This window comes from Geotrypetes seraphini, chromosome 1 (genome assembly GCF_902459505.1).
Source record: "Geotrypetes seraphini chromosome 1, aGeoSer1.1, whole genome shotgun sequence".
Lineage (NCBI taxonomy): Eukaryota > Metazoa > Chordata > Amphibia > Gymnophiona > Dermophiidae > Geotrypetes > Geotrypetes seraphini.
The window spans coordinates 51171527-51196742 of NC_047084.1; the positions used below are offsets into that span (position 1 = coordinate 51171527).

A 25216-nucleotide genomic window follows, 5' to 3' on the forward strand; every position below is an offset into this window, starting at 1 on the left:
TCCTCCTCATGCTAAGCCACTTGCTGAATGGCTGCCCCAAGTTCTCAGCCACAATGCGATAAAAAGACTTGACTCAACAGGGGGCCTTCAGCACTCAAAGCCTGCATCAGGAGTTATAATCTCTATGTGTAAACAAGAAATAAAACATAAAATGTAATATCGATTTAACACAACATAAAAATATATAAAATAGTACGCATATTTAAAAATTAATAAATAATAATAATAATAATAATAACTTTATTTTTGTATACCGCCATACCCCGAAGAGTTCTAGGCGGTTCACATTAGTTAAACAGAGATTACAAGAGACCATAACACAAGAATACATAAATTACATTACATAACCAATTAACCCCCCCTTTTAACAAAACTGTGAAAGTGCTTTTTAGCGCATGCTAGTATGCTGAATGCTCTGCGCTGCTCCTGACACTCATAGAGTTCCTATAAACGTTGGAAGCAGTGCAGAGCATTCAGTGCACCAGCCTGTGCTAAAAAACACTTTTGCGGTTTTGTAAAAAAAGAGGGGGGAGTGTAAATTACTTGTTAGAAAATTCAAAACTTATTGGATTAAGAACAAAAATTCATGTTTCAGCTTTCCATCTAATAACACAATGGGCTCCTTTTATCAAGCTGCGCTAGCGGTTTAACACGTGTAATACCGTGCGCTAAACCGCCGGCCTCACTAGCCGCTAACGCCTCCCTTGAGCAGGCGGTAGTTTTTAACCCAGCGCAGGAGTTAACGCATGATGAAACGTTAAGCCCGCTAGCGCGGCTTGATAAAAGGAGCCCAATGATTTTGTGTTGTAAAATTATTACACACCAATAGAATTGATAATATACAAAAAATTATATAATTGAGACAAAATAAAGAAAACAAAATTAGCACTAAAAATATAATAAAAATAGACAAATAAACCACAACAGATTAACCTTATAGATGCACGTGGCACAGTCTAAATTCGCTAATACAAACAATGAAGGATGTTACTGCTCTATTTGTCTGTAAATTAGTAACATATTGACAGATAAAACTTAGCCCTACCAAATGACAATACATATTGGGATCGGTAGACATTTAAATTTAATGACTTACACCCAAGGTCCATTTAAATATTCCAGTTTCACTATATAGTTGTAGGTAAATAAATGGACCCAGGTCTCGCATCGCCGAGGTGTCTGCAGTCCTCTATGAATTCATTGAGCGGTTGTATGCTGCTCGGATTATCTTCAGTCAACTGGGTTGCCACGCCTTCCTGAGGATGTTGCATCTTGTCTTAATAGTCCCTTTCAGGCGCTTGAATTACAATCTGCAATTATGTTCTGCTTTGGTAAGGTCCCGGGGCCAGATGGTTTTTCAGGTGAGCTTTATCGACTTCTCTCTCCTCAGCTGTGTGGTCCCTTGTTGGCTTATTACAATACTGCTGTTGATCGCGGCTCCTTATCCCGCTATGCCAATGAGGCACATATTGCCTTGTGCTGAAGCCGGGTAAGGGGGCCGATGATAATGGTTCCTATCGCCCGATCTCTTTGATTAACGTTGATCTTAAGCTTCTTTCCCATATGTTGGCAAATCGCCTAGCTCCTCATCTTCCTACTGTAATTCACGAGGACCAGGTGGGTTTTGTTCGCAGCCGACAGTCGGTATGCAATGTGAGAACGGTTCTTTTTGCGCTTGCTCACTGTCAACATCACCGGATCCCTGCATTATTTATTAGTTTGGATACCTCTAAGGCCTTTGATAGTGTTCATTGGTCTTTTTTATTTCGTACTCGAGTATGTTGGGCTTAGGGGGGGGGGTTTCATCATGTGGTGCGTTCATTATATTCTAATCCTTGTTGGTTAATGGCACCCGCACGGACTCATTTCCCATTTTCCGGGGTACTCAGCAGGGATGCCCTCTCTCTCCTCTACTTTTTCTCCTATCCTTGGAATCCTTGCTTTGCACTTTATGTCTTTTTGAGGACGTGTGGGGACTTCGTGTAGCGGGAGTGGACTTGAAAACTTTGGCTTTTGCTGATGATATGTTCTTGATTCTTACTCACCCGGAGGTTTCTTTACCGTCTGCACTGGATCTTCTCTCCAAGTTTGGTTTTTACTCTGGTCTTTCTCTTAATCTAGACAAATCGGTCGCCCTTCCCTCTAGTCCTGTGGTTTGTACTGCCTGGAGGGATCGTTTCCCCTGTGCTGGGCAGAGTCCGAGTTGAAGTACTTGGGGGTTATTATTCCGCTTGACCTCTCCCGTTTATACTCTTTGAATGTGGAACTGCTGTTTCAGGCTGTTGTCAATCACTTGCAGTTGTGGAGGGGACTACCGCTATCACTTCTGGGCAGGGTGAGTTCATACAATATGCTTATTGTTCCATGTTGGTTGTATGTTTTTCAAATCCTTTCTCTTTATTTGACCTATAAGGATGAAAATAGACTGGAGCGTGTGTTTCAGCGGTTTCTTTGGGCGGATAAGCGTGCTTGCCTGCCTTATCGACTGGCAGCCTCTCCTTGGTATAAGGGAGACTTAGGTCTGTTGAATCTTCGCTTCTTGACGGTCGGTTGTGGTATGCGTCACATTAATGATCTTTTTCGGGGTACTGTCACTTTTACTAATACCTCCTTGGAACTTTCCTGTTTTACCAAGACTCACTTTAGTGTCTATCTTCATTCAGTTCCTTCCTCTCAGCCAGTACTCCTTCCCCATACAGTTTTTTACCGCCCCTTGCAGAAGGTCTGACAATGGGTCTGTAAATTTAATTCTGTTAGTCCTACTATTTTCCCCCTTTTTGCCTTTATGTTTCAATGGGAACTTTCTTCCTGGGGTGGATGGGGCCAGTTTTGTTAGATGTGAAGCAGGGGGGATTCACTATCTGTTTCAATTAATGGAGGACGATGGGAGGATCAAATCCTTTGACCAATTGTGTGCAGATTTTGCTCTCCCTCGTACTGATGGATTTGCTTACATGCAACTTCATCACTATATTGCTTCTTTACCCCCTTGCCATTTAACAGCTTCTTGTCAGGAGTTGTTTGTCTACAGCATTTACCATTGGATCTCTGCTCCCTGTTCCTCTTAAATTTCATCACAGACATTTGAAGGATGAGTCCCCCATGCTTGACCATGTCCGATTGCGAGACTCCTGAGCTCATGATCTTAATATAGCCTTGCCTGATGATGTGATTCTACATGCTGTAAAAAAATTACCTGCGTTATGTAAATATACTACATTTTGGGAACAATATTATAAATTGGTCCTATGAAGGGCTCACCTTTCTGGGTTCAGAACCTCTGCTGCATGTCGCTGTGCCGCCCCTGAAGCTGGTTTGGGACATATGTTTTGGACCTGTCCTAACATTCAGTCCTTTTGGGACGCCATTTTTCTTTTTGTGGAACATATTTGGAATGTTACCATACAACGTTCTCCCTTGCTCTTATTTGGTGTCCCTCTCCATTTTTCTCCTAGATGACAAGGGACTGCAGCTTTTCTCTGGTGGACTGTATTGATAGCTCTGAAATACATTTTGATCAAATGGTTAGAGGTGGATGGTCCTGATTATTCTCTCTGGCGTTGTCGCCTGATCACACTCCTGATGTGGGAACGCAGAGATGTGCAGGACTTTTCCTTCTTGCTTGGGTGCACTTTTCAGCACATTTGAGAGCCTTTTTGGAACACAATGACCCCAGTGGCTTGTAGTCGCTTGTTGAACTGTTGACCTGTTGTCCTTTGCTTCTCGCTGAGGTCCTTGACCCTGTATGGGTCTCTGTGCATATTTTTACTTTCTGGTACATTCCCGGGATGGTGGCTTGAAGGAGGACTGAGGGTGGGAGGTGGTTTGGGGTAGGGGGTGGGATTTGGGGGGGATTGCCTGGCATTTGTTGCTATAATGAGCTTGTACTGCCTGTTCTGCTGTACTTCTTGTTCTTTGTTCTTGTTGAGCTCAATAAAATATATTTGACAATAAATGGACCCAGGTTATGTATATAATATAAGCAACACTATCTGCCTTCATGGCTTTAAATGCCATCAATATAATTTATAAATATTACTTTCTAGTCTATAGAAAGCCAGTGCTGCCTATGTAATACTGGGGTGATACTGTCATTCTGGCAAAGTCCTATTAACAAACAAGTTGCCACACTCTGAACCAATTACAAAGCTTTTAATGAACTTGATGGCAAACCTAGATTAAGAACATTTGCAATCATTCTTGTCAGAGAGCACAAAAGACTTAATTACTGCTCTAAAATCATCAGATTAGACTGAGGCACAACTGAAAATTTATTGAGTTTTGCAGTTTCAATTTCCATTCATTCCAGATCCCCCCTAGAGGGCACAAAGGTAACATTAAACAGCTAATCTCTCTAAACCAGCTCTGCTCCCCCCCCCCAACACATACACATTTAGCTTGCTGATTCCACACTGCCGCTCACTGGCTCCTGTTACTAACTTATCCATTTTAATTTGCCTATAATTTTTGCTGTTGTCATTTATCTAGTGGGCCAACAACACCCTATGCCTTGCTAAGATTAGCTTTTTTGTTCTGTTTGGGTTCACCTAACTTCACATGGGCATAAACAAACACATGTTCATAATCCTGCATGTACCACTGTTTTTGTCTCCAGAATTCCCTTATCTTTGAACATCTGTACAGTATGAACCTCTTCTATTAAACTGCGGTAGCAGTTTTTAGCGCAGAGAGCCGCGCTGAATGGAGTTCATATGAGCATCAGGAGCAGCGCGGGCCATTCAGCGCGGCTCTCTGCGCTAAAAACTGCTAGCATAGTTTAATAGAAGAGGGGGTATGTGCAAGAGTGTGTCTCACTACATGCCTTCCAACATAAGTCTATGATTACCACATTTATTTCGGGGAACCAGTAAGCAGCTCCGCACTCCAAAGTTGTTTGCTCCTTCACTCCTCTCTTTTATCTGCTCGTCCATACTCTACACTCTTTGCAACTTGTCCCCAGAGGTAATCACTGCCATTCAATTTTTTTGTATATATGTTTTTAGCCCTCTGCTAAACCCAAAAGAGATTATTACCCTCCAGTCCCAGGAACTGCAAGCATAGGCTCATGACTGGGAGAGTTCCAAGTTTCCAAGTTTATTTAAGATTTGATGGATCGCTTAATCAAACTTCAAAGCAATGTACATAGCTAAAATTCATACAACTTTCGGAGGGACAAAACATGCCACATTTAATCACAAACAAGACTTACACATAGTGAGGAAAGGGGGAAAGAAATACAATATTTTAAAGAAAATAAGACAAAAAGGGAATGGACAAAAGGAAGGGTAACAATAAATAGAGCCATTTTAACAAGGACTTCTCAATAAGTCTGGCATGTTTAGGTTCCTAAGTCCATGTAGATGTATTTAGTGAGACAGGAACTTTATGAGAATGCATATAAAATAAAATCATGCTAGATGATATTCAAAGTGAATAAAGCAGACAGGAGGGGCCTGCTCACTTTAATCATTTTTCTGTGGCTAACCTCTAATAGTTAATGACACTGAATATTTGCAGTTATTGCAAAGTCAGGTGAGTTGGCACTTAAGTGGTTAAATGACAGCATAAATGCTTATGACAGCATAAACTTAAACTGGGCCGCATAAACAGTAGTCCTCTCTTGAAGCAATTCAGCCTATGTGATCAAGGGCTGAATATTGCACTTACCACAAAAGCTTTAGCAGCCAATCTAAAACCAGATATTCAATGCCAATGCCCAGATATGACCTGGCATCGAATATCTGGAAATACAGCCAGTGCCAGACACAAAAATGCTAATCACTACTGCCTGAATATCAACTGGACGATTATCAGCTTTAAACCCAAACTGTGTAAGGAGAGAGTATCATTGAGATGTTTTCTGTTATGTATTTAGTTATAAAACTTATTAAGGACAAGCATGATATAGGGCTAGATTCACTATACTTACCTTAGCGATCTGATCTGCGGCCGATCTATGGCCGAGTCTTCCTGGGCGACCGATTTACCAACCCTCTTCATGCAAATGGGGGTGATTGGAGGCATGCTTCACAGCGACTGAGCGATCCAGAAGCTTGCGCAGACCATCTTCTTTCCCTGTAGATGGTTTGCGCATGCTCTCTGCGCAAGGAAGCCCTACCGTGTAGTCTGTGGTTTTGCCTAAGAAGACAATTGCTGGCAGCACTCGCTCTCCCCGTCCCCCTTCACCATATTACTTAACAAAGCAGCAATAGAGCCCTGCAGATTTCAAACATCTTGCCCCAGATTTCTGACTCACAAGAGGTTTGCACGCAGCCCCCATCTGCAAAGGGGTGTGTTTTTTTTCAATTTTGCTTCATGCAACAGAATATTTCCCTGGAGAAAACATCTTCGTCATAGTGCAGCACCACTTTGCGGGTTAAAAGCACAGACTCGCAGAGGGGGCTTCTGAATAGGCAGCGGGGAGTTCGGCCGCCGGAGGGAATCCTGCACTGGCCTAACGGAGCAGGTCGGCAGAGAACTGGGGAAGCAGAGAGCAGGGTGCTTTTGATTGTTTTTTTTTCAGGGCGGCAGAGAGCTGGACAGTCAGCAAGGACATGAGCGACTGGTCTTCAGCAGTTGCTCATGTTTGGATGAACCAACCCAATCGGTTTGTTTAGTGAATCGCTGCCGAATGCATTTCCCCTCATTTGCATGTGCGGATCGGATTAGGTCTGGACAGGATCGGCCAGAAGGTTAGTGAATCAGGTTGGGGTCGTAAACTGCTCGCAAACCAGTTGGGACACGATTGGTCAGCTTAGTGAATTTGGCCCATAGATTCTTACTAAAATAGGGTAAAGGGATCCAGACACTGGTCTAAACTGCAGACATTAAACCAAACTGACGCATAATCCAGAATACAAAAAGCCTATTGATGTTACTGAATGTGAGGATAAATTACAAACAAGAGCAATACATTTCCCAAACTTTCTAGTATATAAACGTCATTTCATTGTAATATTCTCCTACTAACACTATAAGCTGAGCAGTAAAAAAAAGTGCTTGAAAAAAAGTCATTGCAGGTTCTTTTACCATAAAATCTAGCTTCTACATCCCACAGTTTCATTAAAATACTGCATCTTATCATACCTAACAGAGCCTGGAAATTGGTAGCCAAGCTGGAATATATATATACTAGTCTTTTAGCCCGTTATATTAACGGGTGCAAGGATATATGTCTGTCTGTCTTTCTTTCTTTCTGTCTCTCTCCTTCCCGCTCTCTGTCTGTCTGTCTCTCTCCCTGGCCCCCCTTTGTTTGTCTGTCTTTCTGTCTCTCTCCCTGCCCCTGTGTCTATCTTTCTTTCTTTCTCCCTCCCTCCCGCTGTCTGTCTGTCTTTCTTTCTATCTGTCTCTCTCCCTGCCCCCTATGCAGCAGCAGCATTACTTCCCCCTCCCCCTCCACACTTCCCTGTGCAGCAGCCACGGCAGCATCAAAAATCGCATTGGAACTTTCTTTCATTTTCACGATTTTTGCAGTCGGCACCATTGGATTTATCTTTTTTAAAAAAAATTAATATTTTTCGATGTGGTTTGAAATTACAAAGGGAAAATCTTAACTGGACCGTAAGACACTTACTTCATTTGCCTTTTTTTCTCTTCTTCTTGGACATCAAGGTACTTTCATTCAAATATGCAGTATTTTTCTGACTTTACGACGGTTTTCAGACGGACCAGAGGGTTTGGAGGTGTGTGACAGTGCTAGGCGCTTCACTACTCTTCTCAAAGAAAGTAACATTGGAGGAGAATAAAGGAGCAGAAATCAGAACTGTCTGGCTTCAGGTTTTGGTGTCTATCTTATTGAAGTTGCTTCCTATATTTTTCAACCATTATTAAAAAGAACTAAAACAGAAGAGCAGGAGGCCGGTATTCAAACACCAAGAAACTGAAAACAACCCACAAACTTTGTAAAACTGTGTCCAGAGAGGCACAGTCTTATTCTAATTTAGTGTCGTCCTTTCCCCTACCCCCACTTCCCTTCCTGCGTTCTGGCCTGCTCCCTTAGTCCCTTGGCGCACCCCCTTCCTGCGGTCTTTCCGGCTCCCTTAATCCCGTGCCGGAGTTTATTTTTAAATTTAAAGGTGCCGCGGCGGCTCCTCTCACGGTCTCCACCTGTGTCGGAAGCCTTCTCCAACATCGCTGCGGTGGCTCCTCTCATGAGCCACACCTGCTTTTAACTTAAATATAAACTTCGGTCGGGCCATCACCTTAGGATCTGCGAGAGAGGGACCGTTGTATGTGCGCATGCGCACTCCTGCCGGCCATGTACCTACAGATCACGCAGGTAAGAGTGCACATGCACGCTTAGCGTTTTATTATAGTAGATAATACAGGCTGTCCCCAAGTTACAGATGCCTGACTTAAGTACGACTCATACTTAAGAACGCAGTTGTGGCTTCATTTGATTTCACTGAGCAGTATTTCTAGTGGCATAGACTCCTACACTTTTCCTGCAGCAGATTCAGGAATGATGCACGGCCACATTAAGAACAGTGTGTGGTTAAGCATGCTGTACCTTAGAAGGAACACTTGGTCTTTTGTCAGCTGAGAGCAGAGGTAAGCAGCAAGAATCTTAAAATCTACAAGTTCTGAGTTACATACAAATCCGACTTAAGAACAACTTTAAAGACGTAACTCATTCTTAACTTGGAGACTGCCTGTACTTTAAATAACTTTAAATAATAAAAAACCATATTTTGTGCTCAAGGTTGTTAAGAAGGTTATTTATTCAGCTCCAACAATTTGTGGAACATGTCCTGGTGCTCTATCCAAGGCAATTTAGGTTTTAGATACACTGTAGTATAGAGACAGTTATTGCTTCGTTCCTGAGCAAAATATATTATAATATGGATAAAGGTCTAATCACTCTTGCAGTCTTCTTATATCTGTTGGTCTCCTTTGACTTGGTTAATCACTCTCTCCTTCTATTCCAAGTTCATTTCTTAGGTTTAGCTAGTACTATGTTGAACTGGTTTTAATCCTTTCTAAATGATAGGTCCTTAGAGGTTGCCGCTACTTTCAGTGAGTCTGGAACTCTTCATCTTGGAGAAGAGATAACTAAGAGGTGATAGGAAAGAAGTTTTATAAAATCATGGGTAATGTGGAACAGTTGCATAGGGCATAGGCATCAAAATGGGGGGGCACAGGGGCCATGCCCCCCCCCAAAAAAAATTGGCAGCCCAGCATTGTCTTAATTTGTGGCACAAATGACTTTGCTGCCAGCAGCCAATCACGTGCACTGCCCTGCCACCGGAACCAGCGTCTTCTTTCTACAGTGGCCTGTCCTCTCTGACATAACTTCCATTTCCTCAGAGGTAGGCATGCAGTAGAGAAGACATGCTGATGCCGGCAGCAAGGTAGCATATGTGATTGGCTGCCGTTGGTGATGTCCTTTGTGCTGCAAATGAAGGTAGATCATGGGGCAGGATTGAGAAGAGCCAATGCAGAGAGAGTGTGTAAGATGACAGTGTGCAGAGCTGTCACACACAAGGGAAGGGGTGAGGAGAGAGAGAACATGCAGGAGGCAGAGAGTGTTGGACTTGTGGATAGAGAGAGTGCGAGAGATGTTGAATGGAGAGGGTGAAAGGAGGAAAGCAGAAATATCACACAGTGGAAGGAGAGAGGTCAGAGAGTGAAATGTTGGATTCATGGAGGGAGAGGGAGAAATGTTGGTTGGGGTAGGGAATGAGTACTGGAGGAGAGGAAGCATGCAGGAGGCAGGGAGAAAAACGTTAAACTGGTTGAGGAAAGGAGGAAGAAATGTTGGACTGGGAGGGGAGCCAGAAAGGAGGAAGGACAGAGAGATATTGGATTTCAGGGGGCAAAAAAGAGGAAGAGAGGGAGAAATGTTGCACTGGGGAAGGAGAGAGATGCTAGATTTCAGAGAAGGGTGATGGAAGGAGAGAAAGAAGTCAGACTACTGGAGGGGAAGGGGGGGATGGAGAGAAAGATGCCAGACCATGGAAGGGAAGGAGGGGGAGAGAGATATGCCAGACTGTGTGAAGGAGAGGAGAGAGATACCAGACTACCGGAAAGGGGATAGAGAAGGAAAGAGATGTTGAACCATGGGGAGGGGGAAGTGAATGAAGGAGATGGAGAGAGAGCTGCAAAACCAGGGAAGGATGAGAGAGAGAGTCTAGACGGGGGGGGGGGGGGAGAGGGGGAGAGTGAGGAAGACCGAGAGATGCCAGTCTATGGGAAGGAGGGAGCGATGCCATACTGTGGGAAGGAGAGAGATACCAGACCATGGTTAGGGGGGAAGGGAAGGAGAGAGATGTCAGACTATGCATCTGTGCATGCTCAAGGCCTTCTAATTCTCCCTCTCACCGAGAATCTCATGCAAGTACGTGACTTATTTCGAAGTTGAGAGGAAAGACAGACCTATCTAGTGGGTAATCTGATGGTTAGAGTGGCTTCAGTTTAAAAAAATGGTTAACCTTAGCTTCCCAGGGACAATTAACTGTTCTTCGGGAGAGGTGGAACCGAGATCTTGCCATCCAGTATACCCCAGATACTTTTTTGGGACTTTTTCATACTTTGCATGCTTTTGTGAAGTCGGCGGCTTGGCAGGAGACTCAATTTAAAATCCTCCATAGGGCTTACATCACTAAAGAGAGGGGGGCGTGTATGGGCTTGTGGGAAGACTCTTTGTGCACCAGGTGTTCGGGGGCTCCGGGGACGGTTTTGCATTCCTTCTTGGAGTGTCCTGAACTTTCCATCTGGAACTCTTCTTTTAAGCAACTGCAGCTAGTCCTGCAGCGTTCAGTTGAGTGGGATTACAAAACGCTACTCCTTGGCGACCAGACCCTCTTGGAAGCGCAGGGCTTTACGGTACCGCAGCGGCGCTTTAATTATCTGACTTTATTGACGGTTAAACGTATGATGTTACAATAATGGGTTCAGGCGGGGGATCTATTCCATTAGACAGTTGGCTAGCTCATATGATTGAGCTGGCACGTTTCGAACTTTGCTATCATAAGCGTTCCTCCAACCCTGAGGTGATGGCTTATCTGGCCCTTTGGAGGGCATTTCTGCAGTTACCTCTGGTTCTCCGGTGAGGGGGGAGGGGGGACTGTACGAATGGGGAGCATGAGAGGGGTTTGCCTGATTGTTTGACTGCTCTGTGTTGGTTGGTATGTGTGTTGTTTCTTGTGTGGGATATTCCTGGGGTGGGATGAAACATCTTCAAAACTTTATGAGGCTAACAGGAGAGGCAGGCTGTTTTTGCTATTAGACAGTCCTGTGTTTTATTGGAATATCTTGCACTTCTGTTGCTGACTGTTGTGCCTTTGTACTGCTTGCCAGTGTCATTTTGGACCCATGCTTGTTTCTCTTGTGGTCTCTTTAATAAAAATTATGTTAAAAAAAAAACCATTGTGTAGACTATTGGCAATATGGTTGGGGCTTATGTTCATCCCTGTTTATGCAATATGCCACGAGTGCTTGCTGAATCAGGTTAGCGATTGCCTTAGGCAACTAATGTAAATGCAACTTCGCGAGACCACGGGAACTCATAAGGGCAGGAGCAATCCTTAGTCACTTCTGCCCTCCCTGGTGCTGAGTTCAAGATGGAATCTATCACCCTAGTGTTAGGTTTTCACTACTACTGTTAGGGGGTCAATCTGCCAGATGAGGAGAGATTGCCCTTATTTGGCACCTTTACCTCATAGCTGCCATTTTGACCCCTGCACAGAGCAGGAGTGATTGGAGATAGCTTTTGCCATTATACCCTAGACACCCTGATAGATACTGGGGTGGAAAGAGGTCTTTGAGATATGGGGGACCCCTTGATTTTGTGTTTGGGGGATGGGTGAGAGGGAGAGAGGTTCCCTGCAAAGGGGAATGGGTGACCTTTTGCATTTTACCTTACATTTTCTGAAGATAGCAATAGGATAAAAGTTTTACTGACCAATTCATTCAAACTTTACTAGAGATGATGATGATCATACAGGAATGTTTAAAAGGCTCATACTTCTATAAGGAGAAATCTTTTATAGGTACCTCTTCAGAACACAGCTGCAAATATATTTGAACTGAATGTATGAATATATGGCAGGCATCCGTTGGAGTATTGCATTTTTTTATGTCTAGATGGATTTTTCCAGAAAAAGAAAACAGTTGCTGAAATACTTCCCCCAACCACAATATAAGCTTGAATTGCTGGTGCCTAGAGCTAGCACTGGCCTATTTTTGTCTTATGTATATATATTTCTGTATTGGCGCTGTGTCTGTGACAGAGGAGATGAGGTAAGAGCAGTTTGATAGGTGCAATTTGCGTCCCTAATCACCATATTAGGATGAATCATAGGAATGCATTGGGACATTTGTTTGGCCCATTTTCAGACTTTGCGTATTGTTTTCACCGATTCTTATGCCGTGCCAGTTTTAGTTGTCCTTTTAAATTTTCCAAATTGTTTTGCCCCTGAATAGACAAATGGATACACTTATTTCAACCCCTTGTGTATCATTTCATTCCCATATTCTATTGGGTTGGAAAGAAAAAAAAAAGTGGCAATGGTATTCAGTTTATCCATCTTTAAGTTAACAAGATTCATTCTTAATATGCCTCTTAAGTATAGAGGCCATTAACAACATGTGCTGTCGATTAACCTAGAATATATTGAGGTGGTTCTCAGGATAAACAGGACTCACGGCCAGCTCAAGGAGTTGTGACACCTTAGGCCAACTTTTGCTTTTGCACCCCTGACTTGGAACCAGTCTTATGTTATGAACCATATGAATGTCAGGGTTCATGCTGCAAGAATAGCCTCTCATTTATTTTTCCAGTTGAGCTGGACTTTGGCCTCTATCACTTCCTCTTGGGATTTTTCTCCTAAGTTCTTTTTCAGGGTTTCATTTCCATATTATGTTTCTTCACATTCTTATTTCTTTCCTCACCTACATGTCTCAAATGTTGATTCTTCTGTTTCATTTTTTCTCACCTGCCTTTTAATTACCTATAGCTAGATTTCATTCTGCCTTGCCCCCTCTATTCTTTAATCTCCCCTTTTCACCGTTCATCTATTTATAGCTTTCCATTTCCTGCTTTTTTTTCTTCCTTAACTGTTGCTATTATCAACATCTTTCATTTCTCAGCTTCTTATCTCCCTTATCTTTCACACATTTTCTTGTCCCCTTTCATTTTCTTGTCCCCTTTCCACTTTCTGCCTCTCATCCTGTTCTAGCTTCCTCTGCCTTTTATCCCCTCATCAGCCCCAGCACTTTCCCTGCTACTTATACTGTTTCCACTTCCAGTCTTTTGTCTTACTCGCTGTCCAAGTTACCATTCCCCCTTTTACCTCCTCCATGTCCATTCTCTATCATTTCCTTCAGAGACCTTCCGATATATTCTCTAAGTAGCCCTCTGTTTTCTTACAGCTTCAACCCTTCACTAAACTCTTCAAGTCCTTCAAACTTTTTCCTCCCCATTTTTGGCAGTCATTCTCATAGTCCTACTTGTGCCCTTCACCCAATCATGTAATCCTCATTGTCCTCCCTAATCAACTTCTTAGTCCCTATGATCCTTCCATCCTAACATCCCCCGAGTCCTCGCTCACAGTTCATCCAAGATCAAATCCCCACTTATTCTTCCACCATATAGCCAGTCTTAAAGTTGTCTTTTCTTCTGATTTGCCATTTAGTCCCAGAGTCTAAGTCTAAGTCTGAGTCCCTGCTTTTCCCACATTCCATAGTTCTCAGTATCCTGCTTTCATTGCCCCTGCATTTTCTCTCATACCTAATTTTTCCCTTCTGCAACATCTGTTCATCTACTGTCTCCTTAATATTCACCGATTAATTATCTATCCTCCTTATCCTTGCATCCATTTTCTTGACCTGCCCTTTTCTACCTTTCTCTGTATATGCCCTTATTACTTTTCCCTTCTCCCACTCCCTCGCCCCAGCATCGCCATTACTTCTGGATACAGTGGCGGGAACTTGTTCTTTTGCACCTACTTCTGTGTCATTGGTAAGCTTTCACCACTGCCAGCAGTGCAGCAGATTTCAAACATGAGAAGAAGCCCTACTTGTTTCTTGCCTCACCATACAGAGAAGTGTCCAAAATGCTGTTCCTTGTTGGGAGGGAAAGATGGGAAGAAGGATGTCTTTGTTCTGATTGAAGGTCTTCCAGATGGGGAGGTGCATGTTAATTGATAGAAAAAGCCAATGAAAACTAAGATGCAAAATGCTGATGGTGGTGAAAGTTGAGGAATGGCACAGTTTACAAGTTTACAAGTTTATTAGGATTTTATATACCGCCTATCAAGGTTATCTAAACGGTTTTACAATCAGGTACTCAAGCATTTTCCCTGTCTGTCCCGGTGGGCTCACAATCTATCTAACATACCTGGGGCTATGGAGGATTAAGTGACTTGCCCAGGGTCACAAGGAGCAGTGTGGGACTTGAACCCACAACCCCAGGGTGCTGAGGCTGTAGCTTCAACCACCGCGCCACACACTCCTCCAGTGACGGCACTGAATTAACAAGCTTCAGCCCCTGTGAAAAGCAAGCCAGTAAGTCAGGCCTTTGATGCCCTTAAGTTTTGATGCCCGGCAGCAGTGTGTCACTGGCTCACCACTTCAAGAGGGCCTGAATGTATTACCCCTGGCAAAAGAGGTGTTTTACAATGAAGTATGGCAAATCTGAACAAATTACATAAGGAAAATATAGACCTGTGGGTAAAAGCTGTGAAGGGTAATTCTATAACTAGGTGCCTGCAGTTAAGCACTTATACAATAACTTGTAGTGTAGTTATAACAGTGCATACAGTAAATGCCATAGCACATAACTGCAAATGCGGGGGATAGGCAGAGCATTGGAGGGGCATGGGCATGTCTTCAACTCATGTGCATAACTATAAGTTACGCATCTTGCATGGTACACATAGATAAGCCCATTTACGCCTACCACTGATCTGGTGTAAATGGTCATACCTAAATTTAGATGCACCAGTCTATGTTTATAAATGGACACTGTTTTAGAATCGGCACTCAGGGCTGGATTCTGTATAGGATTCCTACATAAGGCGCCACTAGGCATCCTAATCAAGGATGCCTAGTGACGCCTAACTTTGGAATCCACACGCAACTTTTTTTTTAATATACAATTGGCGTGGTAATTGCCAGCCCCAGTTTTCAGCCAATCAAAAAAAATTAAATTACCATTTAAGAGTTCCGCACAGAACTCTTAGGATGCCTAACGACGCCTATCTGAAAAGTAGGCCTGGTTAGGGGCGGAGTCTAGGCTAGGTAAACCTAGATGTTGCTAGGTGTGCTTGATAGGTAAATTGGGCCAAATAAAGCCTGGTCTAATGTACCAGTGCCTACCTCTACGGCACCTTATGACGCTGAAGTCTGCTTAGACGCTGCTAAGCATCATTTTTTAAGCAGTGTTTAGCGGTTGATTAACAACCGTATGGAGTGAGACCTGCCATGTAGGCACGCTTAGGCACTGTTTATAGAATCTGGCCCTCATGCACAGCATCAGCGTGCTTAACTGGGAGTATCAAGTTATAGAATTGCCCCTAAACCATGCAATCTGCAGTTGCAGCAATTATTCACTAGTCTGCTGACTTGAAGGATGCCACAAAAAAAAAGAAGTTGGACCTGAAATGATTAGTTGTATAAATGGCCATAAGCTTCAGTCGGCTGTACTTTCAACCTGCTTCAAGGGTCTGCGTCAGTCTGGACTTGCTAGCCCTATTGCCTTTCAGTATGGACACGCTAGTCAAGTACCTGGCCTGTGAAACTGTCAGTTTTGTAAGAACTCTTTGTATAGACTGGTTAATAACCTAGGGATTTGCTGGAGGAGTGCTGTTTAGACTGGGAAGCACTACTGTTGAGGAGTGGGGTGATGTGGCAACTTCCAGTTTGGAGAAGGATGCCACAATAACCACAGGTCCTGCTTGCTGCAGGAGCTGTCCAGAGAGTTCTCAATGTCACTGCAATAGATAATAGAATAGTGACAATTCTCAAATATGAATTGTAATAATAATTTCTCATTTCTTCCTTTTACTAGCTGGTTTGCCTTTTGCCATTCTCAATTTGAAGCATATCCCTTTCAAACGAGGATTTTTCTGTAATGATGATTCCATCCGCTACCCTTACAAAGAAGATACCATATCTTATGCGTTATTAGGTGGAATAATGATTCCTTTCACTATTATTGTTGTAAGTTAAACTACTTTTCATCCATTAACATCACATAATGAACAATCATTTTATTTTAGCAGTTCAATCAAAACATGTTGGGTCAGATGTTCTTATGTTTGGAATTCAAGTGCCATAGTATGTCTCAAAATGGCAAAAATAAAAAATGTCCATCTGTCAAAAATATCCAAATTGTGATTTTTGGAATGGCAGGATTTGGATATTTTATACTGCAGTTCAGGGACTAGGGTGAATCCAAAATTATGATGTCCAATAGCAACAATCAACTGGAAGAAATGTCCAAGTCTAAAAAGGATGTTTTTCTTTATACTTCTTTCAATCATGTCCAGGGCACAAGAAAGATGCTCCAATTGAGCAATTGACCATAGGAGGGATTAAGGCAATATTTCCTAAGTTGGTCCTGGAGTACCCCCTTGCTAGTCAGATTTTCAGGATATCCATGAGTGTGGCTGAAAGAGATTTGCATACAATGATGCAGTGTATGCTAGTGCTGCCCGATTCAGGAAAAAAAAAATTCAATTCGATTCAGCCTATTGAATCGATTTTTCGATTCGATTCGATTTTCCTGCCCAAGTGGGTATTTTTTTATCAAACATCCTGGTGGGTTTATTTTATAGCCTCTTCACCCCTTTTGCCTTCTCCTAACCCAGGGGTAGGCAATTCTGGTCCTCGAGAGCCGGAGCCAGGTCAGGTTTTCAGGATATCCACAATGAATATGTACGAGATGGATTTGCATGCACTGCCTCCTTGAGATGCAAATCTATCTCATGCATATTTATTGTGGATATCCTGAAAACCTGACCTGGCTCCGGCTCTCGAGGACCAGAATTGCCTACCCCTGTCCTAACCACACTGGCGCTGAGGTGTAAACAAAATAAACAAACAAAAAAGACTTTTCTTCTCTCTGTTAAATTCTAGCTCACGTTTGCGGTCTAACACCAGCTCTGGCAGGATACACGTTTCAAATCTGACATATTGTAGTCACAAAACAGAAAATAAAATGATTTTTTCTACCTTGTTGTTTGGTCATTATTCAAATCTTGTTGGTCCCAGGCTCTGGTTGTCTTCTGATAACTTGCTTGCCAGGGTCTCCTTCTTTTTTCTTTCTCTGTGCTAACCATCCATCTTCCATCTCTGTCCTCCCGTTCCATTTCCCTTCCCTCCCCCGGAGGTCTGACATCGTTCCTTTTTTTTCGTCTCCATCCACAGATCCACCTTTTCTCAACTTCCCTTTCATCCAGCATCTCTCCCTCCTTCCCCACCACCCCAGGGTCTACCATCTCTCCCTTTCTTTTCCCAACTACCCTCCTATCCAGTATCTCTATCCCGCCTCCACACCATCCCTTGTGTCCAACTTCACTCCCTTTCTGTTCCCTCCCTAAATCCCATTGTCCACCATCTCTCTCCCTCTCCTCTGTTTTTAGATCCATTATTTATTCCCCCCAAAGTCCGGCATAGGCACGTCTCTTTGAACCCCCTCTTCCCTCCCTCCATGTACTTCTACACCAGGGCCTCCCTCCCCTGAAGGTCTGTCCACCATCTGAAGGCCTGCACCCCCCGAAGGCCTACTTATCCGCCCTGAAAACTTGCAAGCATGCCTGTCCCCCCTGAAGGCCTGTCCCCTTGAAGACCTGCACCACCTCCCCTAAAGGCCTGCCTGTTCCCCCTGGAGGCCTGTGCCACCATCCCTGAAGGCCTGTCCCCCCCTTGAAGGCCTGCACCCCCCCTGAAGGTCTGTCCCCCTGAAGGCCTGCACCCCACCACTGAAGGCCTGCCTATCCCCCCTGAAGGCCTGTACCACTCCCCCAAAGGACTGCACCCCCCGAAGGCCTGAGTGTTCCCCCTGACCTCCCGCACATCCATTTACCTAATATCAGCCGCCTCCAGAGAAGATCACCGGTGCTAGCAATCTTTGCAAGCTGTCATAGGTCTTCAGAGCTGTCTTCCCTCTGCCGCAGTCCCGCCCCTCCTCTGACGTCAGAGGCAGGATCACGGCAGAGGAAACAGCTCCGAAGGCCTATGGCGGCTTGCAAAGATCGCTAGCACCCGCGATCTTCTCTGCAGGCTACTGATATTAGATAAATGGATGCCCAGGAGGCCAGGGGTAAAGACGGACTCCAGCACTTCCTGACTGACCCTCCCCTCTCACCCTCTAAAGCAGGAACGGCAGCAGCTGGCCAGCAAGAGGCAGTGCTGCCAGTCCTGCTTTAGGGGCGAGGGGGGAGGGTCAATCACCGAATCGGGAGGCTGATTTTTTTTTTTTTGTTTGTTTGTTTTTAAGTTGATTCACCCGAAGTGAATTGATTCGAATCGGGCAGCACTAGTATATGCAAATCAATCTCATGCACACTCATTATGGAGGTATTATGGACATTCTGAGCCAAGCAGAAAGCAGGTCTGAGTAGTAGCCTAGTGGTCCGTGCAGTAAATTAAACCAGGGCACCCAGGTTCAATTCCCACTTCAGCTCTTTTTTCTTTTAAATTGTGAGCCTTCCAGAAACGGACATATACCTATTGTACCTAAATATTTATGATACCAGCAAGCCTGAAGGCTATTGAGATGCTGAAAGGCATCGATAAAATAGAGCAGGAAAATAAATTATTTACATTGTCCAACGCGACACGCACAAGAGGACATGGTTTGAAGCTAAGGGGGGACAAGTCCAGGACAAATGCCAGGAAGTTCTGCTTTACGCAGCGAGTGGTAGACGCCTGGAATGCTCTCCCAAAGGAGGTTATTAAGGAATCCACTGTGCTGGGATTCAAAGGCAAATTAGATGCACATCTCATTACGAGAGGCATAGAGGGATATGGGTGACTAAAACTACATCAGGTGTATACCTGACTGGGCCTCCGCGTGTGTGGATCGCCGGACTCGATGGACCATGGGTCTGATCCGGAGATGGCTGTTCTTATGTATAGTCACCTATTAATATTGGCCTTAACAAATATCCTCATCCAGCCAACATCGATAGACATTAACTTCCAAATTATTTTTGGTCTGGATTTTATCTGAATCTTTGAAACAGTACACTGCTTATCAAGACGCCTCAGCCCCACCACTCCACCGCAGAAAGTTTCATTCAAATCGCGGGAAGTCTCTGGTGGTGCTTCATCATTGGCTGTCTTTGATTTGATACAAAAATATTTTTTGAACTTTTTTTATAAAATTTTTTTATCTTTTCTTAATTACTCCTTTATATTAGTATTAAATTTCTCAAATGCATTGAATTAGAAAGTGAAATCCTCAAGGGATAATACTTATCTCAGCCAACCAAGGGAGCCAGACCCGACATGTTTCGCACGTATATCGTGCTTTTTCAAGGGTCTCCCGAGGTGCGCCGCCGTCATCCGACTCCAAAAGATTAATCTTTTGGAGTCGGATGACGGCGGCGCACCTCGGGAGACCCTTGAAAAAGCACGATATACGTGCGAAACATGTCGGGTCTGGCTCCCTTGGTTGGCTGAGATAAGTATTATCCCTTGAGGATTTCACTTTCTAATTCAATGCATTTGAGAAATTTAATACTAATATAAAGGAGTAATTAAGAAAAGATAAAAAAATTTTATAAAAAAAGTTCAAAAAATATTTTTGTATCAAATCAAAGACAGCCAATGATGAAGCACCACCAGAGACTTCCCGCGATTTGAATGAAACTTTCTGCGGTGGAGTGGTGGGGCTGAGGCGTCTTGATAAGCAGTGTACTGTTTCAAAGATTCAGATAAAATCCAGGCTTATGTATAGTCAGGCACAGTAAGTATATCCCTGTTCCTGGAGGGCTCAGCATTTAAAATAAGATTTGTACAGGAAGACATGAACCTGGATGTCCTGGTTTACAGTCCAAGGCAGGGACCACTAGGCTTCCCCTCTGTTCTGCAGGGATGTCTGCGTTGCTTTTTCCTGTAATAATGTCCTTGTCTCTGAATTTTTGGCATACATAATTTGGACATTTCAGTTTGTAAAATGGCTGTTCATTTTGAGCGTTCTCACATGTTTTCAAACAGGAAAACCCAATGTATTTCCTGTTCAAAAATGACTGAGAGATGGACATGTTTGTCTTTTTTTTTTTTAACATTATGAACAGGATGTCACAATTCTGACTTGAATGTCATTTCGAAAATGCCCCTCCACACTTATAGATTAAACAAATAGAGAGAGAGAACCAAAAGTCACGTACTTCTTTTTGGAATATTTATGCACAATTTGTGACTTAAGAAAAATAGTTCTTTAAATGTTTGTGGAAAGTGCTGTTTTTTTGTTGTTTTTTTTTTTTTCCTAATGATGAAACAGAGCTTGCTCAGAGCTAGAAGTAGTGTTCATGCAGCTCTATGAGGCTTTTTCCTTCCCTTAATATGAATATGTGTCTATATAAACCAGGAACAATAATATGAGTTAAGTGCATTTGTTTTGAGTTTGGGTTTTTATCTATACTACATTACCCCCAGTCTCGACACAGTATCTTCACAGGATCAGATTTCTTTCAATTACATTAGAAGGCTTCTTGCATACTACACTTCTGGCTACCAGTTGGAAACAACTTTAGGAAATATCAATATGATGTTTCCTTTGTTTTCTGAACAAAAAGGCCCTCTTTTACTAAGTTGCTTTATGTGCTAAAGCATGCTTAACACAGCAAAAATGGTCTAATGTGAGACAGTAAAGCATTCTGCTTTAGTTTTACCACTACGTTAGAAGGGTACAGGGAGATATATTAATGTAGTCAGAAAATTACTGAATGATAGAAAGAACAGACTGACTATAATAGTAATGATAATGTTTAACAGTGAGAAGAGAGTGGAACTACTGGTATTCAAAAAATGCTCAGAGAAGTGAAACCCTGAAGAGGGGGTGAAAACCACCTCTTGAGAGGAAGAGTTTACCATCCAATCATTGCATTCACATGTAGAAAATCACTCTCTGGTCACTGGTGAAAATATGACTTCATGACTCTTATGTAGTATTATTCCAAAAGTTATGTCAGAAAACTCTCTATATGGACAAAATGAGATTGCACTTAGCTTGCAAAAAGACTTAGAAAGATTAACAGTCTCAGGGGTCCCAACGTGGCCCCGTTTCGAGATCTTCTGCTTCAGGAGACCCAAACGTGTTTATTTAAAGCCCTCTGTGCAGACTTAGTAGAAACAATTTTTTGCCAAGAGAAATCTGAAAGAAAATATGTATACATTGTTACAAAACTCCCCCATCGCAGCAGTATTCTCAAACTTACTGCAAAGAGAGAAAAAACTTGACATCTTTTATGGCAAAACATTGAGGAAAAGAAGAGCACAAACTCACATACCGGTCTTAAGATTCAAAAATTCCAAACGACAAGGAGCACGAACCGCCTCACCCGATTTATATCAAACAGAGGGGGAGGGGAAGGTGACCTCCGTTGGAGCGTGATGACGTCAGCAAAACGTCAAAACTATTTCTGCTGACACAAGCCAGCTGTTATTGTACATAAAGCATGTTGAAAAAGAAAAAATGAAAAAAGAGAGAGTAAGAAAAAGAAATCACAAAAACGCAACCCACTCAATTTCACTGTTGAGCCCATGTGGGTGTAGAGTGTTCAATGTATAGATCCACTGCTGTTCTTTACGCCACAATGTCCTTTGTACATCACCCCCCCGAGGTAGAGTGACAATGTCCAGAATAGAAAATTTTAAATCAACTATGCTGTGAGCATGATGAAGCCAGTGTTGAACCAGCGGGGCTTCTTGTACACCAGATCTTATTCTACTGAGATGTTCTCCTATGCGGGTCTTTATGCTCCGAATAGTGTGGCCCACATATTTCATGCCACACGGGCATTGGATGATGTATACCGAGTGGTATACATCATCCAATGCCCGTGTGGCATGAAATATGTGGGCCACACTATCAACTATGCTGTGAGCATGATGAAGCCAGTGTTGAACCAGCGGGGCTTCTTGTACACCAGATCTTATTCTACTGAGATGTTCTCCTATGCGGGTCTTTATGCTCCGAATAGTGTGGCCCACATATTTCATGCCACACGGGCATTGGATGATGTATACCGAGTGGTATACATCATCCAATGCCCGTGTGGCATGAAATATGTGGGCCACACTATTCGGAGCATAAAGACCCGCATAGGAGAACATCTCAGTAGAATAAGATCTGGTGTACAAGAAGCCCCGCTGGTTCAACACTGGCTTCATCATGCTCACAGCATAGTTGATTTAAAATTTTCTATTCTGGACATTGTCACTCTACCTCGGGGGGGTGATGTACAAAGGACATTGTGGCGTAAAGAACAGCAGTGGATCTATACATTGAACACTCTACACCCACATGGGCTCAACAGTGAAATTGAGTGGGTTGCGTTTTTGTGATTTCTTTTTCTTACTCTCTCTTTTTTCATTTTTTCTTTTTCAACATGCTTTATGTACAATAACAGCTGGCTTGTGTCAGCAGAAATAGTTTTGACGTTTTGCTGACGTCATCACGCTCCAACGGAGGTCACCTTCCCCTCCCCCTCTGTTTGATATAAATCGGGTGAGGCGGTTCGTGCTCCTTGTCGTTTGGAATTTTTGAATCTTAAGACCGGTATGTGAGTTTGTGCTCTTCTTTTCCTCAATGTTTTGCCATAAAAGATGTCAAGTTTTTTCTCTCTTTGCAGTAAGTTTGAGAATACTGCTGCGATGGGGGAGTTTTGTAACAATGTATACATATTTTCTTTCAGATTTCTCTTGGCAAAAAATTGTTTCTACTAAGTCTGCACAGAGGGCTTTAAATAAACACGTTTGGGTCTCCTGAAGCAGAAGATCTCGAAACGGGGCCACGTTGGGACCCCTGAGACTGTTAATCTTTCTAAGTCTTTTTGCAAGCTAAGTGCAATCTCATTTTGTCCATATAGAGAGTTTTCTGACATAACTTTTGGAATAATACTACATAAGAGTCATGAAGTCATATTTTCACCAGTGACCAGAGAGTGATTTTCTACATGTGAATGCAATGATTGGATGGTAAACTCTTCCTCTCAAGAGGTGGTTTTCACCCCCTCTTCAGGGTTTCACTTCTCTGAGCATTTTTTGAATACCAGTAGTTCCACTCTCTTCTCACTGTTAAACATTAGTTTTACCACTAGCATGTGCTAATTGTATGCTAAATATTAACTTTATTTTTTGGCTTGGGTGTATCTTAAGTGAAGAATAGGCATAGAAGCATAAACTGGATAGTATGCTGACGTTATTGTACACCAACTGGTTTATGCTTGCTTAATGCAGAATCCCTTAGGGCCGGAATCTGTATAGGACTCCCAGTCTGATAAGCTGCCTAAGCAACTTTTGAGAATCGCACACGAGTGTCTTATATAGAATTGTGTCTGTCCTCATGGACAGATGCCTAAACCCACCTAACACCACGATTCTCTAACCGGTGTCCATGTCACAGGCGCCGGATAGAGAATCGAGTTGCCGCTGAGTTGATCATGGCAAGGGAATCTCCCTGCCGTGATCAGTTTTGTGGCCGCGGCAGGGAACCTATTCCCCCCCTCAAAGACTACTGGCAGGAGGAATGTCAAGTCCCTCTTGTTGGAATCCCCCCTTAAAGATCATCGGCAGGAGGGATGCCCAGTCACTCCTACGAGAATCCCCACCCCCCAAGACATCCTACAGCACCACGATCCCCTCTCTCAAGCCTACCCTGACCCCACCAGTACCTTCTTTAGTTGGCCGGCCGGAGGGATGCTTACTCCCTCTGGCCGGCAGACCCGCCTCCACTGAATGGTTGGCCTTCCCCTACCCGGTGCCTCGTGGGATGCACCAGGGAGGAGTCTAAGGCCCTGATTTGCCCAGGCACTTAAGGCCCCTTCCAGAGGAGGGGCCTTAGGCACCTGGGCCAACTGGAATCTTTGGCCTCTCCCCCAGTGCATTATGGGAAGCACTGGGAGTGGCCTAGGATTATAATTGATCAAATCTCTTAGGCCACACCCTAAGGGTGACCTAAGGGATCTGACCAATTGGAATCCTAGGCCACTCCCAGTGTATCCCAGAATGCAATGGGAGAGAGGCTTAAGATTCCGGTTGGCATTTTGCTGGCCTAGATTTCAGGCGCCTATTGCAGCCCTAGGGAGATGCCTAGGGCCGCCTAAGCTCACCTAAGGCCAATTCCGGGTGAAATCATGCCCATGCCTAGGCTTGGGTGAGCTTAGGCGGCCCTACACACCTTCCTAGGCTCACAAAGATGCCTACAATGTAGGCAGCTTACCTCGGGGTGATTTTTTTTTTTTTTTTTAAACGTGTCCTGATTGGCTGGTTAGACAGCGGTAGGACACCTACCGCCATCTACAATCAGGATGCCGTTTATAGAATTTGCCTCTTAGTGCTCCTAAATAGGGAGGCAGTATGAGCACCTGTATATGCTCTTTTTCAGTTGTGCACTAATGTGAGCATTTGTGCACGGCCTGGGAAAAAAAGTGGAAACCGACAACTTTATGGCCATGGTAAATTTGGGCTTAATTTGTGTGTCATACTCTAAGCCCATATTCTACTAAATCTTTGTAAAAGGACCCAAAAATGTAAAAAAAATAATTATGAAATTTTATGGTGTTTTGATCATTGGACATTAGGGCTCTTTTACAAAGTTGTGAAAAGCATTAATGCATGCTTATTGCACCATAACTTTGGGATTGGTACATGCTACCCTTGTGCTGGGGCAGGTTTGGGACAGAAAGTGGGCATATTCTGTGATAATTGGTTAATGCAGCTGCATTGCTATGCACTAACTGATTAGCGTGTGCTTAGCGTGTGAGCCCTTACTGTCTATATAATGAGTGGTGTTAGGGGTGGTACCAGACCAAAATAGCCATGACAAATCGACCCAAATACAAAATAGCACCGAAAAAAAAATACCAGACCAAAAAAGCTCCTGACAATATAGCCCCCGACAAAAGGGCCCATCCCTGATTGTTTTATCCATACTGTTGCTGATGTGAGCTGAAGTACTTGCTGAATGTCAGTCCTAGGTAGGTGTGACAAGGGTGCCCCTCCTGGAACAAGCCTACATCGCTCCTTCTCCCCACCTTGAATC

General features: G+C 43.5%; 1 protein-coding gene across 3 annotated transcripts in view; it reads left to right on the top strand.

Annotated features, from left to right (window-relative positions):
* The window catches only part of PLPP1 (phospholipid phosphatase 1), a 213155-nt gene that overhangs the window by 67137 nt on the left and 120802 nt on the right, over positions 1-25216 (top strand). Inside the window, exon 2 of one of the 3 annotated variants that reach the window (XM_033931273.1) lies at positions 16010-16161. The exons of the other annotated variants lie outside the window; for them this stretch is intronic. Coding sequence (XP_033787164.1) covers positions 16010-16161 — 152 coding nt within the window. The remainder of the gene's footprint in view (positions 1-16009; positions 16162-25216) is intronic. 3 annotated transcript variants of the gene reach the window in all.